The sequence below is a fragment of the Oryctolagus cuniculus genome, chromosome Y (assembly GCF_051225735.1).
Source record: "Oryctolagus cuniculus isolate XC-2025 breed Fujian yellow rabbit chromosome Y, ASM5122573v1, whole genome shotgun sequence".
Classification (NCBI taxonomy): domain Eukaryota; kingdom Metazoa; phylum Chordata; class Mammalia; order Lagomorpha; family Leporidae; genus Oryctolagus; species Oryctolagus cuniculus.
This window is the reverse complement of record NC_142889.1, coordinates 18,239,163-18,252,564: the sequence shown is the minus strand read 5'-3', so window position 1 is coordinate 18,252,564 and position 13,402 is coordinate 18,239,163. Positions and strand designations below refer to the sequence as shown.

General features: G+C 38.4%; 1 protein-coding gene across 1 annotated transcript; it reads right to left on the bottom strand.

The window, feature by feature from the left end:
* Positions 1–7,308: 7,308 nt before the first annotated feature.
* On the bottom strand, positions 7,309–8,571 carry LOC149119313 (heterogeneous nuclear ribonucleoprotein F-like). The gene has a single exon (XM_089325165.1). It carries the CDS (start codon positions 8,323–8,325, stop codon positions 7,309–7,311), a length of 1,017 nt encoding a protein of 338 aa, XP_089181291.1. The 5' UTR covers positions 8,326–8,571.
* Between the last annotated feature and the right edge of the window lie 4,831 nt (positions 8,572–13,402).

The window sequence follows — 13,402 nt, the reverse complement described above, 5'->3', positions numbered from 1 at the left end:
TTTCAAAAATTATAAAAAAATTAAATAATTAGACAAAGACATAAAAATGGACACATCTTCCATTTTCATGGATTAGAACAATCAATATTTTCAAAATGTCCATACCACTGAAAGCAATTTATATATTCCATGCAATCCAAATCAAAATACCAAAGACATTCTTCTCATAACTAGGAAAAATGATGCTATTATTCATATGAAACACAAGAGACCCCAAATAGCTAAATCAATCTTATACAACAAAAATAGTCAAAGGAATCACAATATTAGATTTCAGGTCATACTACAGTGTAGTTATAACCAAAACAGTTTGGTGCTTGTACTAAAACAGACAGGTAGAGGCCAATGAAACAGAATAGAAGTTCCAGAAATCAATCCATGCAAAGGAGCTAAAATCAATCCTCAGAACAAGGACAGTCTCAACAACAAATAGTGCTGGGAAAACTGGATCTCCATGTTCAGCAGTACGCTACAAGTCCACAACCTAGGCCTTGCACAAAAATCTACTCAAAATGGATCAAAGATCTAAATCTATAAACTGATAAAATCTAATTATTAGGAAACACTGAGGAAATTCTTCAAGACATTGGCATGGGCAAAGACTTACTGGAAAAGACCCCAAATACCACAGACAATCAAAATTAAAATTGACAAATAGGATTACTTCAAGCTGAGATGCTTCTGTATTGCAAACAAAACACTTAGCACAGTAAAGAGGCAATTGACAGAATGAAAGAAAATAGCTGGAAACTATGCAGCTGATAAAGGGTTAATATCCAGAATCTATAAAGAAATCAAGAAACTCAACAATGACAAAACAAACAATCCAGTTAAGAATTGGGCAAAGGACTTGAACAGTCATTTGTCAAGAATGGAAATTAATATGGCCAAAAGACACTTGAAAAAAATCACCAGGTATCAGGGAAATGCAATTCAAAATGACAATGAGTTTCACTTCACCACAGTTAGAATGATTCTCATACAGAAATTAACAAACAACAAATGTTCATGAGGATGTGGGGAAAAAGGTACACTAATCCACTGTTGGTAGGAATGTAAACTTCTCCAACCACTGTATAAGACAGCATGGAGATATCTCTAAAATCTGAACACAGATGTACCATATGACCCAGCCATTGCACTCCTAGGAATTTCTGCAAATCAAGTAAAGAAAAAAATTGGAATATGAAAGAGTTATCTGTACTCCCATTCCATTGCAGCTCAGTTCACAATAGCTAAGATATGGAATCAACTGAGATGTTCATTAATTATTGACTGGATAAACAAATCATTTTCTTTTTGTATAATATATATATATACACACACACAAATGTGACATGATCTGCCTCAAGTGTTAAACTCAACTACATCTGTGTGATGCCAACTGTCACAAGAAAAATGCAGCCATATCAATTATCTCTACCTCCTGTGATGCCACCATCCCACATGGGCATAGTTCTGAGCTTCAGGAGTCCATTTCAGATCTGCCTCTCCACTAATGTGCTTAGAAAAACCATGGAAATGTCCCAAATTCTAAAGCCTCTGCACTTATGTGGGAGACCTATAAGAAGCTCTTGTCTCCTGACTTCAGCCAGACCCAATCCCAGTCACTGTGGCCATTTCTCTCTTCCTCTATATTTCCCTCTTCCTATCTATGACTCTGGCTATCAAAATAAAAATATCTAAAAAACTAAATAAATGTTTAAGAGCTGGTGCTGTGGCTCAATAGGCTAATCATCCACCTGCGGCACTGGCACACTGGGTTCTAGTCCCAGTTGGGGTGCCGGATTCTGTCCCAGTTGCCCCTCTTCCAGGCCAGCTCTCTGCTGTCACCTGGGAAGGCAGTGGAGAATGGCTCAAGTCCAGAAGCACCTGGCTCCTGGCTTCAGATCAGCACAATGTGCTGGCCACAGAGGCTGCCATTGGAGGGTGAACCAATGACAAAGGAAGACTTTTGTCTCTCTCTCTCACCGTCCACTCTGCCTGTCAAATAAATAAATAAATATTTAAAAATAAACAAACAGAAAAACTTCCAGCCCAATATGGTCATTTATGGCTCTGCCTATACAGGGATGCCCTGCCAGAACCCTTGGTCCTGTAGCCTCAATACAATTCTCATTTGTTGTAAAATATTATTGAATGAATAATGTGTCTACATAACCTTTTTCAACATGAGAAAAATATCTTTCAAAACCAAACAATAATGTAGATGCTCATGCTATGAAATGTTTTAACTAATATAGAGATTTAGTGAGCAAAATTTAGTAATGCAGTGGTCAGCACGATGGTGTAGCTCTGGCCGTGGCGGCCATTTGGGGAGTGAACCAATGGAAGGAAGATCTTTCTCTCTGTCTCTCTTACTGTCTGTAACTCTACCTGTCAAATAAACAAAAATCTTTAAAAAATTAGTAATGCAATATGAGAAATAACAGGGTGACAAGTCAAAATAGGAGTATTTGGTGTAAAAAGATATTCAACTATACTTAAAAAAGAAATATAAAAAAATTCTCAATACATTGAATCAATGAATGATCAAATCACTTAAGAAAATGAACTTAAGGAAATCATCCTAATATCTAGAAGTATGCTTTGCAAAATTTCTAAAACTGCAGGTTAATTTACAACCCCATAAATTCTATTAAAAAGTAGATATGAGGGGATTTGGTGAAAACAGTAATTATAATTAAATTTGAAGTGAAATAAAAAATAAAAATCAATGAATGTAAAACAACCAGAGATCATTCCATCTACTTTAATAATTTTAAGAGAAAGTGTATCTGTGGCTACAGTTTGGAAAATTTCTGTGAATGATAACTTTGTAATCATAAAAGTCAACTAGGTTTAAAATAAGTGACTTTGAAGGTGTAAAAGACTAAACTGACCCTAGATACTGTGCACATGAATGTTGCCAGGACAGCTTTCAGAATTTTGAATGACCTGATCACATCACAACGAAAAATCAAGCAAGATGGCCACAGATTCATAGTAATGGCACTCATTTAAAGTAGAGAGACAGAGAAAGGGAGTGGAGGGGGGAGAGAGAGAGAGCAATAAATTCAAACACAATAGCAAAAACACCACATAAAATATTCACTACATAAAATATTTTCATTCTTTTTTTTTTTAAAGAACAGGGCCCTGAACCTCGGGTGCAGGGGCTCCCTCTCTCTTTTTTTAAATGGTTTATGAGTTACACAGAGAGAGGAGAGGCAGAGAGAGAGAGAGAGAGAGAGAGAGGGATCTTCCATCCACTGGTTCACTCCCCAGGTGGCTTCAATGGCTGGAGCTGTGTCAATCTGAAGCCAGGAGCCAGGAGCTTCTTCTGGGTCTCCCACACAGGTGCAGGGGCCCAAGGACTTGAGCCACTTTCTACTGCTTTCCCAGGCCATAGCAGAGAGCTTGATCAGTAGTGGTGCAGCCAGGACTTGAACCGGCACATATATGGGATGTTGGCACTTCAGGCCAGAACATTAACCTACTGTGCCACAGCACCAGCTCCTAAAATATTTTTCTAAAATGGAAAGTAAAACTGAATAACTTGGTTGGAGTAATATTAATTAGCAAGCATAAAGGTATTTGGTGAAAAAGTGTCTGTTACAACAAAGTTTAATGTATTTCTTAGGGCCTGGAGCTGAAGTGTAGTGGGCTAGGCCTCTGCCAGTGGTGCTAGCATCCCAGATGTGTCCTAGTTCATGTCCTGGCTGCTAGTCTTCTAATCCAGCTTTCTGTTATGGCCTGGGAAAGCAGTAGAGAGAATGGGACAAGAACATAAGCCCCTGAACCTGTTTGGGGGACCTACAGAAGTTCTTTGCTATTGGCTTTGAATAGGCTCTGCTCCAGCCATAGTGAAGACTTGGGGAGTGAACTAGTAGATGAAAGATCTTTCTCTCTGTCTCTCCCTCTGTCTGTATGTATCTAAATCTATCTTTAAAATAAAAAAAGTAAAAAATTTTTTAAATGGAGTACCTAAAATCATGATGAGATCTTTCCAAGTTACATGGTATATTACAGGACATATAGCAGTGCCTAGAATGAATGATGGAAAATTTCATATGCCAATGATAAAAATCTGGAAAAGGTAAAAATGTGTCAATTAGAAAGGAAGAGTAAATACACCTGGCCTAGGACTCCTGTATACACATGAATTTCCCAGGAGGACTCACAAAGCTTCGAGCAGTGAAAATGCAAAGCAAGTCTGAAACAAAGTCACTGTATCACCACTGGCTTACTAGAATGTTAGGGATACACAGGTTATAACAACAGGTTAAAAAAGTAAAGTAAAAATAAAAAGTGATGAATGTGTTATAAAAACATGTTGTGATTACGGACACAAGTAAAAATGAACACACACTATGAAATAAGATATGTTATGGTTACTGTGTGAAGTAATGTGTAATTTGAAAGGGGAAATAATGGTGTGAAAAGTAAACATAGGAAACTTTCTGATAAATAGTTCAACACAATTATATAAATAACAGAAATTATGAAAAAATCCCAAAATTTAAATAACACAGATCATGTCATGTTCTATAATATATGATAGGAAAGGATCACATATCTTGAATTACAGTGTGGAAGTTTTAAAAATCAAAGGCAAAATTTAGAACTAACATATCTGTGAGAAACTATGTACATGAGAGTTAACTAGAAACCTACAGAATTTGAGTGTGTTGATGACTTCACAAAATGCTAACCAAGCTAAACACATAGTGTTGGGCTTGCTCAGATTAAGACATTAAAATATGTACTGATAATATATATAATTTTTACAATTTATTTGACAGGTAGAGTTATAGACAGAGAGAGAGAGACAGAAAGAAAGGTCTTCCTTCTGTTCACTCCCCAAATGGCTGCTAAAGCTGGCACTGCACCGATCTGAAGCCAGGAGCCAGGTACTTCCTCCTGGTCTCTCATGTAGGTTCAGGGGCCTAACCACTTAGGCCATCCTCCACTGCCCTCCCAGGCCACAGCAGAAAGCTAGATTGGAAGAGAAGCAACCGTGACTAGAACCAGCACCCATATGGGATGCTGGAGCTTCAGGAGAAGGATTAACCAAGTGAGCCACAGCACCAGCCCTGATAATAGCTATAATTTAAAAAGTCATGCAATTATGAAAAGCAAATTATTATCAATGTAAGAAAAATAACTTGGGAGGAGAAATAAAAATAATCTAATACAGTTACAGAAGCACAGATTGTTACTGTTGCACTAAAAATGAATGCTAGAAAATCCAACATATTTATACCAAAGATCATACCATTTTACATAAGTAAAATAAGCATGTCTGGGGGATGATGTTCTGGTACAGTGGATTAAGCCAATGGGCTTGCTCTTATCAATCACTGTGATGCCTGGTAGAAGTACAATCTATTCTGCATTACTGATCCAGCTTTCTGCTAATGTACCTTGGAGGCATAAGATTATGGTCTAAATAATCCATTTCCTGCCATCCACATCAAAGCTCCAGATGGGGTTTCTGGCTCCTGGCTTAGGCCTGGCTCAGTCCCAGTTGCTGTGGCAATTAGATGGGTGCACAAATACATGGAATTTCCCTCCTCCATCTTTCTTTTCCACTCTGCCCTTAAAATAAATCTTTAAAAAACTAAAAGCCTTGACTATGTAGAACTATGTTACTTTCAATAATAAGAGGTACATTTTGATCCTCCAAAATATCAACAATATCTGCAAAATGCTACCTATAAAGAGTTAACAGCCAGGTATCACATTAAATTTATCTGAAAAAAATGTGTACATAAAGGTTGTGAGGTAGTTATAATTTCGCAGCATTGATAAAATCACAATGAACAAGATAACATGGAGTGCTCTGGTTTCTAGATACTATGACACACAAAGGTAATACGTATAATGCTAAGGTATAAACTAGAATGATAAAGAGATGCAAATGCAGTAAAATAATATTGTGATCACTGTGAGAAAAATATGCAATTTATTAACAAGAGTGGAGGCTAACTTTATGGTTTAATAAGTCAAGACACTACCTGTGATGCCAGCATCCTGTATGGGCAGATGTCCCACATCTGACCTAACTCTCTGCTAATGACCTGAGAAAAGGAGTGGAAGGTGGCCTAAGGGTTTAGACCCTTGCCATCCTTGTGGGAGAACTAGATGAAATTCTTAGCCTTCAACCTGGATCAGAATTAGCTGTTGCAGCCATCTGAGAAGTGAAACAGCAGATGGATGGTCTCTCCCTTCCTTCCTTCCTTCCTCCCTTCCTCCCTTCTTTCCTTCCTCCCTTCTTTCCTTCCTTCTTTCCTTCCTTCCTTCCTTCCTTCCTTCTTTCCTTCCTTCCTTCCTTCCTTCCTTCCTTCCTTCCTTCCTTCCTTCCTTCCTTCCTTTCCTTCTTTCTTTCCTTCTTTCCTCTCTCTCTCTCCCCTCTCTTCCTCTCTTTTTCTCCCCTTTTCTCTCCTCTTCCTCCCTTCTTCCTTCCCCTCCTACCTCCCATCCCTATAGCTCTGATTTTTAAATAAAGAAAACTTTAAAAAAAAGGAATGAGGTGTGCAAAACCAATGTCAGGTAAGGTGCTAAAAACAGTCCATCATGCATTAAAAGGGGAAAACAAATGAAATCTTTTCCAGGAAACATAAATCAATGATATATGTCACCATTTACCTGAATAGTAATAAATAAAACATGACACAAATATTCTGTTGAAACTCTTTTTTTTTTCATTGTGAAAAAGTCTTTATTTTAAGAAAAAAATTTAGTTAACAAAAAATTTAAAAGTTTCACTTAGCAAAATACACCCCAAAGGAAATCACAGTACAAAGAAAGTTTTAAGTCAAGGCCTCACCAATTCCTACAGTATTAGTATTGTGTCTCAATTCTCAAAACTAACTTTTAAAAAGCTTAAACTTAACCTAAAAGATTTAAATGAAAATAGAAACTAGAATGAACAAACATGAGAAATGTTTCTCTTTGAATTAGGGCTCTAGCACCTTTGAGTTTTCCACAAAAGTACATCTCCCCAAGGTGTTCACTGTGGTGTGGTGTAAAAGATCCACTATTTAGCATACTTAAACTACTTTAACTCAGATAACATCACTCAGAAGGATACTACTAAAATGTTACTCGAGAAAAGCAGAAAATAGTTTCCTTTACTCAATATCACATGCTAGAAGAAAAGTTTGCATGAGAAAACACTGAAGAGGTAATTTTTTAATCCAGATTTCACAAACTCATGGTGCAAAATGGGTCCCACAGCTTCCTCTAGGGTAATCACTGCTTTTTCACTACTTGCTGGCTGCCTCTGAAAATTTGATTGAAATTAACTCAAATGCTTCCACAAAACTAATCATTTCCATCCATGCTATTCTGACCACTATAGCCAGTGCCATAACAACCGCTCACTGACTGGCTCTCCAGGCCACTGTAGGTGGCCTGAGCCACGGACACCCCCATGCCCTCCATCACCTGGCTGCTGTAGGCCCCGTTGCTGACCCCTGTGGTGGAATTCAAGAAGAGTTCTATGTATCTGTGCTGCATATTGGCCCTATCTTTCAACATCACTGCCACAGCTTCTTCGTGGGTGGCAAACTCCACATCAGCTTCACCCGTCACTCTTCCATCTGGGCAGATCTCAATATGGACTCCCACTGGGTTAAGTGGAGAGAAGAAGTTGTAGATGTCGTTCTCGGTCGCTTTGTATGGTAGCCCTCTCATGTGGACGCAGTGGCTGGTGGTGCTCTGCACTGCGAACTCGCTGTCTCCATATCTGTGGTCGTACATTCCTGAGAGGCAGTAGCTGAGGTCTCTTCCGAACAGATCAGTGGTGAAGCCATAGCCATCGCTGAGGCCACTGTACTCCTCATAGCCCCCATAGCCAGCGCTGTAGGTGCCAGGCCACATTCTCTCCAAGCCTGCCTGCTTCACAATGCCAATATACCTCCAGGCTGTGCCAGGCCTGTCATAGGGCCCGGGTCGCTGAACAGACATGAACTTCAGAGGAGGATCTGAGTATGACCTCACTTCTTCCTGACTGCTCTTAAATACCTCAATATGTCTGTGCCCTATTCTCTCCTTGTGCTTCCCTAGCGCCTTCTCTGCCAGCTCCTGAGAGGCAAACTGCACGAAGGCCTCCCCTGTAATCTTGCCCTCAGGGTCCACAGGCAAAGTGATCCCATTTGGCATGATTTCCAACCCTGAGAAAAACTGAACAATTTCTTCCCTTGTGCATCCAAACGGGAGTTCTCGAAGCCGCACGAAGCCATCATTAGTGGTGTCAGCACTGTTTGGACCACTGTGCTTCAACACCCAATCCATCTCAGTTCTGTGAGACTTGAACACCTCAATGTACCGGTGCCCCATGCTTTACCTGTCTTTTTTCAGGGCCATTTTGACATCATCTTCTGATTCAAGTTCGACAAATGCCTCACCACTCTGCCTGCCTTCTCTAGTGTAGATAAAATGAACGCCTGCAGCCCCATCGTGAATCATGCAGTCGGACAGGAAGTTCTGCACGTCCTCAATAGAGCAGGAGCAGGGCAGGCCACGGAGCTTGACCACAAAGCCTTTACCTCCCTCGGGACCCAGCATCATGGACACTTGACAGGGTAGATGTCAAACGGGTGCAAGTTGTCTTTTTATGGCTTAGAGTATCGCCAAGGATACCTTCAGTAGGAGACACCTCTGCTAGGTAACCAACTGTCCACTGAGGAGAGCTGGCCTGGTTTCTATTTGCATTCAGCAAGAGCGGCTTCCAGCGAAGGACCCCAGATCCCACCCGAGCTTAGATGTGCAGAGGGCTCCAGGCAAACTCCAGGTGCATCTTTTTGTCCTTAACCTTCTTCAGGAAGATGCGGCACAATCCTCCTGTTGAAACTCTTAGAAAGCAAAATCTTATAAATATTGAGAACAAGTAAAAATATATTACTGAAAACAGTGAATTATCAGAAGGCTTAAGATTATTATGAAAATATGTATGCATGATAACTTAGGGATTATTATGTGCGAATAAATGAGTAATCTGGTAAGAGTAATAATAGAATGACAAACAATTGTAAGGGCAGTTGCTGAAAAATACATAATTAAAATTACATTTAAAATGGGAAATAAAGAGAAGGTAAAACAATCCCATTTCTTTGAGAATAATCATAAATGAAAGATGATGGTACAGGGGTTTTTTAAACTACCCAATTGGGTAGTTTAAAAATCATAGGAAAATTCAAAGTTCCCCAATAATTGAGAAAACATTTTTTTAAAAAATGTCATCAAGAAGAGGTGAATAACTGGTGGGACCTAAGATGGCTTTAAGATTTGTGTAAATGAAGATTGCAGGGACAATTTACAGTTTTGATATAAATGATGACCTCATATTGAAAAAGGTTATTAGTGATACATAGATAAAACACATAATATCAAAGACAAAACTAAAGAGTTAGAAATATTATGAGGGACTGGTGCTGTGGCGCAGTGAGTAAAGACAATGCCTTCAATGCCTGCATCCCATATGGGTGCTGGTTTGAGTCCCAGCTGCCCCATTTCCAATACAGCTCTCTGCTATAGCCTGAGAAAGCTGTAGAAGATGGCCCAAGTCCTTAGGCCCCTACACCCACATTGGAGACATGGAAGAAGCTCCTGGCTCCTGGCTTCAGATTGACACAACTCCGGCCATTGCAGCCATCTGGGGAGTTAAGCAGCAGAAGGAAGACTTCTCCCTGCCTCTCTGTAATTCTGCCTTTCAAATAAAGAAATAAATCTTTTTAAAAAAGAAATATTATGAAATAAAAATAGGGCATATATACACAATGGAGTACTACTCAGTCATAAAAAAGAATGCAATCCCAACTTTTACAACAAAATGGATGCAACTAGAGTCCATTATGCTTAGTGAAATAAGCCAGTGACAAAAAAGGTAATGCATGTTTTCTCTTATATGTTGGAGTTAATGTAGAATACAACAAACAAAATGCATAAAAATGAAATTGACATTTGATATATTCATTGTTTATGACCTTCTCTATCTTCTTGTGGAATAATGGTTTTTCTACTTTTTACTTGTTGAACATTGTCATTACTGGTGCATTAAATCTGTGATTATAAAGTACATTTTAATTGTTATTGCAAAAAATTAAAGAAAAAAGAAAGCCAGAGGGGGAATTGAGGGAGGGGGCAAATTGTGGTCATTTTCCTGGAATTGTATCTATAAACTTCATGAAATCTGTTCTTTTTATATGAATAAAAATTTAAGAAGAAATAAAATTCATTTATAATTACTGTAAGAATAAATGAATAATTTTAGTTTAAACAATAATTGTGTGAAAAGAGAATATGACATTACTCTAAAACAGACTATTATAAGTACATTAAAAAAAGGAAAACAAAAAATATATTTCAGAAAAGAGAAATCAAAGACCATATAACTTACCACAATAATCTTATTTTTTCTTTCCTAACCACAATTTTCTTAAAGGAAATATGTATATAGAACTATTCATCAAAACTTTCAACAATTGAAAAGTCTCAAATAATCATTAAGGGTATTTGTTAACTGCAAGAATGAATTATCAGATGAATCTAGGACATCTCTGAAAATACATGTCCATGATGGTTGCCACAAAAACTATAATATTTTTTGGAGCTGGTGATCTCATAAAGAAAAATTCAACCATGATGACCATGCATTCACAGTGCTAAGGCTGGCTTACAATACCAAGTTAAAGAAATATATAGGGGGCCAGCTCTATGGCACAGTAGGTTAATCCTCTGCCTGAGGCACCTGCATCCCATATGGGAGCAGGTTCTAGTCCTGGCAGCCCCTATTACAATCAAGCTCTCTGCTATACCCTGGGAAAGCAGTAGAAGATGGTCTAAGTGCTTGGGCCCCTGCACCCACATGGGAGACCAGGAAGAAACACCTGGCTCCTGGCTTTGGATTGGCGCAGCTCCTGCCATTGTGGCCATCTGGGGAGTGAAACAACAGAAGGAAGACCTTTCTCTCTGTCTCTCCCTCTAATTGTCTGTAACTCTACCTGTCAAATAAATAAATAAAGTCTTTAAAAAAAAGAGAGAGATAGGTGTTAGCTATAGACTCAAATGCAAAAACAAAAAAATATGTTTTGAAATAAAGTATATTATGATTACTATGAGAATAAATAAATAATTTTAGTAGCAATGATAGAATGACAAGGATGTAAAGAAACTGTTGAAAACTAGACTATTGAGGCTGATATTGTGGCAAAGTGGGTAGGGTAACTGTCTGTAGTGCTGGCATCCCATATGGATACAAATTTGAGTCCTGGCTGCTCCACACTGATCCAGCTCCCTGATAATGTGTCTGGGAAAGCACTGGATGATAGACCAATTCTTTATCCATTGTACCCCTGTGAAATACCTGGAAAAATCTTCTGTACTGTGCCTTCAGTCTGGCCCAGTCTTAGACTTTGTGGGTATTTTGGGAGTGAACCACGAAGGAAGATTTCTCTCTCTCTCTCTATCTCTCACTTTCACTCTCTCTCTTCCTTTCTCATTGTAACTCTGTCTTTCAAATATATAAAATCTATTTAAAACATATACTATTGTAATTAAGGTAAAAAGAAAAACAAATAAAAATTTTCCATGAGCTATAAATCAAAGAAAACATCACCTGCTAGAACAATAACACAGGTAAGATATATGGATTTAGAAGGAACCTACTGACATTTCCAAAAAAATCAAAGGTAATCTCACAATTCCATAAATATTCACAATTACCAAGAAATATGATGCTGTGTAGGAGGCATTGTCCAGATTCTCCTGAAATGGCTCTGAAAAACTGTGTCCATGAAAATTCCTAGAACAACTTACACAATTTTATGGCAGTTGATAACCTCATAATGAAAACACCAAGAAAAATGACCTGAGGTTCACAGTGGAAGGATTTGCATAGAATAGATTATTAAGATATACATAGGTGATAGTTACAAGACCAGACAAGAAAATTAAAGGAGGATGCTGGAGATGTTACAAAATCAAATATATTATAAGAAAGAGTAATTTCACAGAAATAATAGAACGAGTAGGTAAAAGTTTGGCTGGAAACTATATGACTACAATTACTCTACAAAGGAAAACGAATGAAAAATACAAAATGGAAATCAAAAGAGTTCAAAGAAGTTAGCAGAAAAATATTCAATGAAGCCAGTGGCTGTACCTGCTCTACTGTAACACTCATACATTGATGGTAATTATAGAGTCCCATACATTTCATGTAAGTTAAAAAATTGTTCATGAGGGTCAACATCCTGGTGCAGCAGATAAAACTGCCATCTGTGAAACAATCATCCCACATTTGTGCTGGTTCACTTCCAATCCAGCTCCCTGTTAATGGCCCGAACTATGCAGTGGAAGATAGCCCAAGTGATTGGGCACATGCAACTCATGTGGGTAATGGGAAGAAACTCCTGGCTCCTGGCTGCTGGCTCTTGGTTCCTGGCTGAGCCAGATCCACCCAAGCCATTGAAAAATCTGTGGAGTAAGAAATCAAGAAACTCCACAAGATCAAAACAAACAACCCATTTAAGAGATTGGCCAAGGACCTCAATACACATTTTTCAAAAGAGGAAATCCAAATGGCCAACAGACACATGAAAAAATGTTCAAGATCACTAGCAATCAGGGAAATGCAAATCAAAACCACAATGACGTTCCACCTCACCCCAGTTAGAAATGGCTCACATTCAGAAATCTACCAACAATAGATGCTGGAGAGGATGTGGGGAAAAAGGGACACTAACCCACTGTTGGTGGGAATGCAAACTGGTTAAGCCACTATGGAAGTCAGTCTTGAGATTCCTCAGAAACCTGAATATAACCCTACCATTCAACCCAGCCATCCCACTCCTTGGAATTTACCCAAAGGAAATTAAATTGGCAAACAAAAAAGCAGTCTGCACATTAATGTTTATTGCAACTCAATTCACAATAGCTAAGACCTGGACCCAACCCAAATGCCCATCAACAGTAGACTGGATAGAGAAATTATGGGACATGTACTCTATAGAATACTATACAGCAATCAAAAACAACAAAACCCAGTCATTTGCAACAAGATGGAGGAATTTGGAAAACATCATGCTGAGTGAATTAAGCCAGTCCAAAAGGGACAAATATCATATGTTCTCCCTGATTGGCGATAACTAACTGAGCACCAAAGGGGAAACTTGTTGAAGTGAAATGGACACTATGAGAAACTGTGACCTGATCAGCTCTTGTCCTGATGGTTGATGTACAATGTAATATTTTATCCATTTTAGTATTTTTTTTGTTCTAGTACCATTGGTTGAACTCTGTAATTAACACACAATTATTCTTAGGTGTTTAAATTTTAACTGAAAAGTGATCCCTGTTAGGAATTTGGAAAACATTATGTTGAGTGAAATAAGCCAATCCCAAAGGGACAAATACC

What these genes read in the sequence shown, in the direction of transcription:
- LOC149119313 (XM_089325165.1), bottom strand. Translation starts at nt 8,325, where the DNA reads ATGGGGCACCGGTACATTGAGGTGTTCAAGTCTCACAGAACTGAGATG.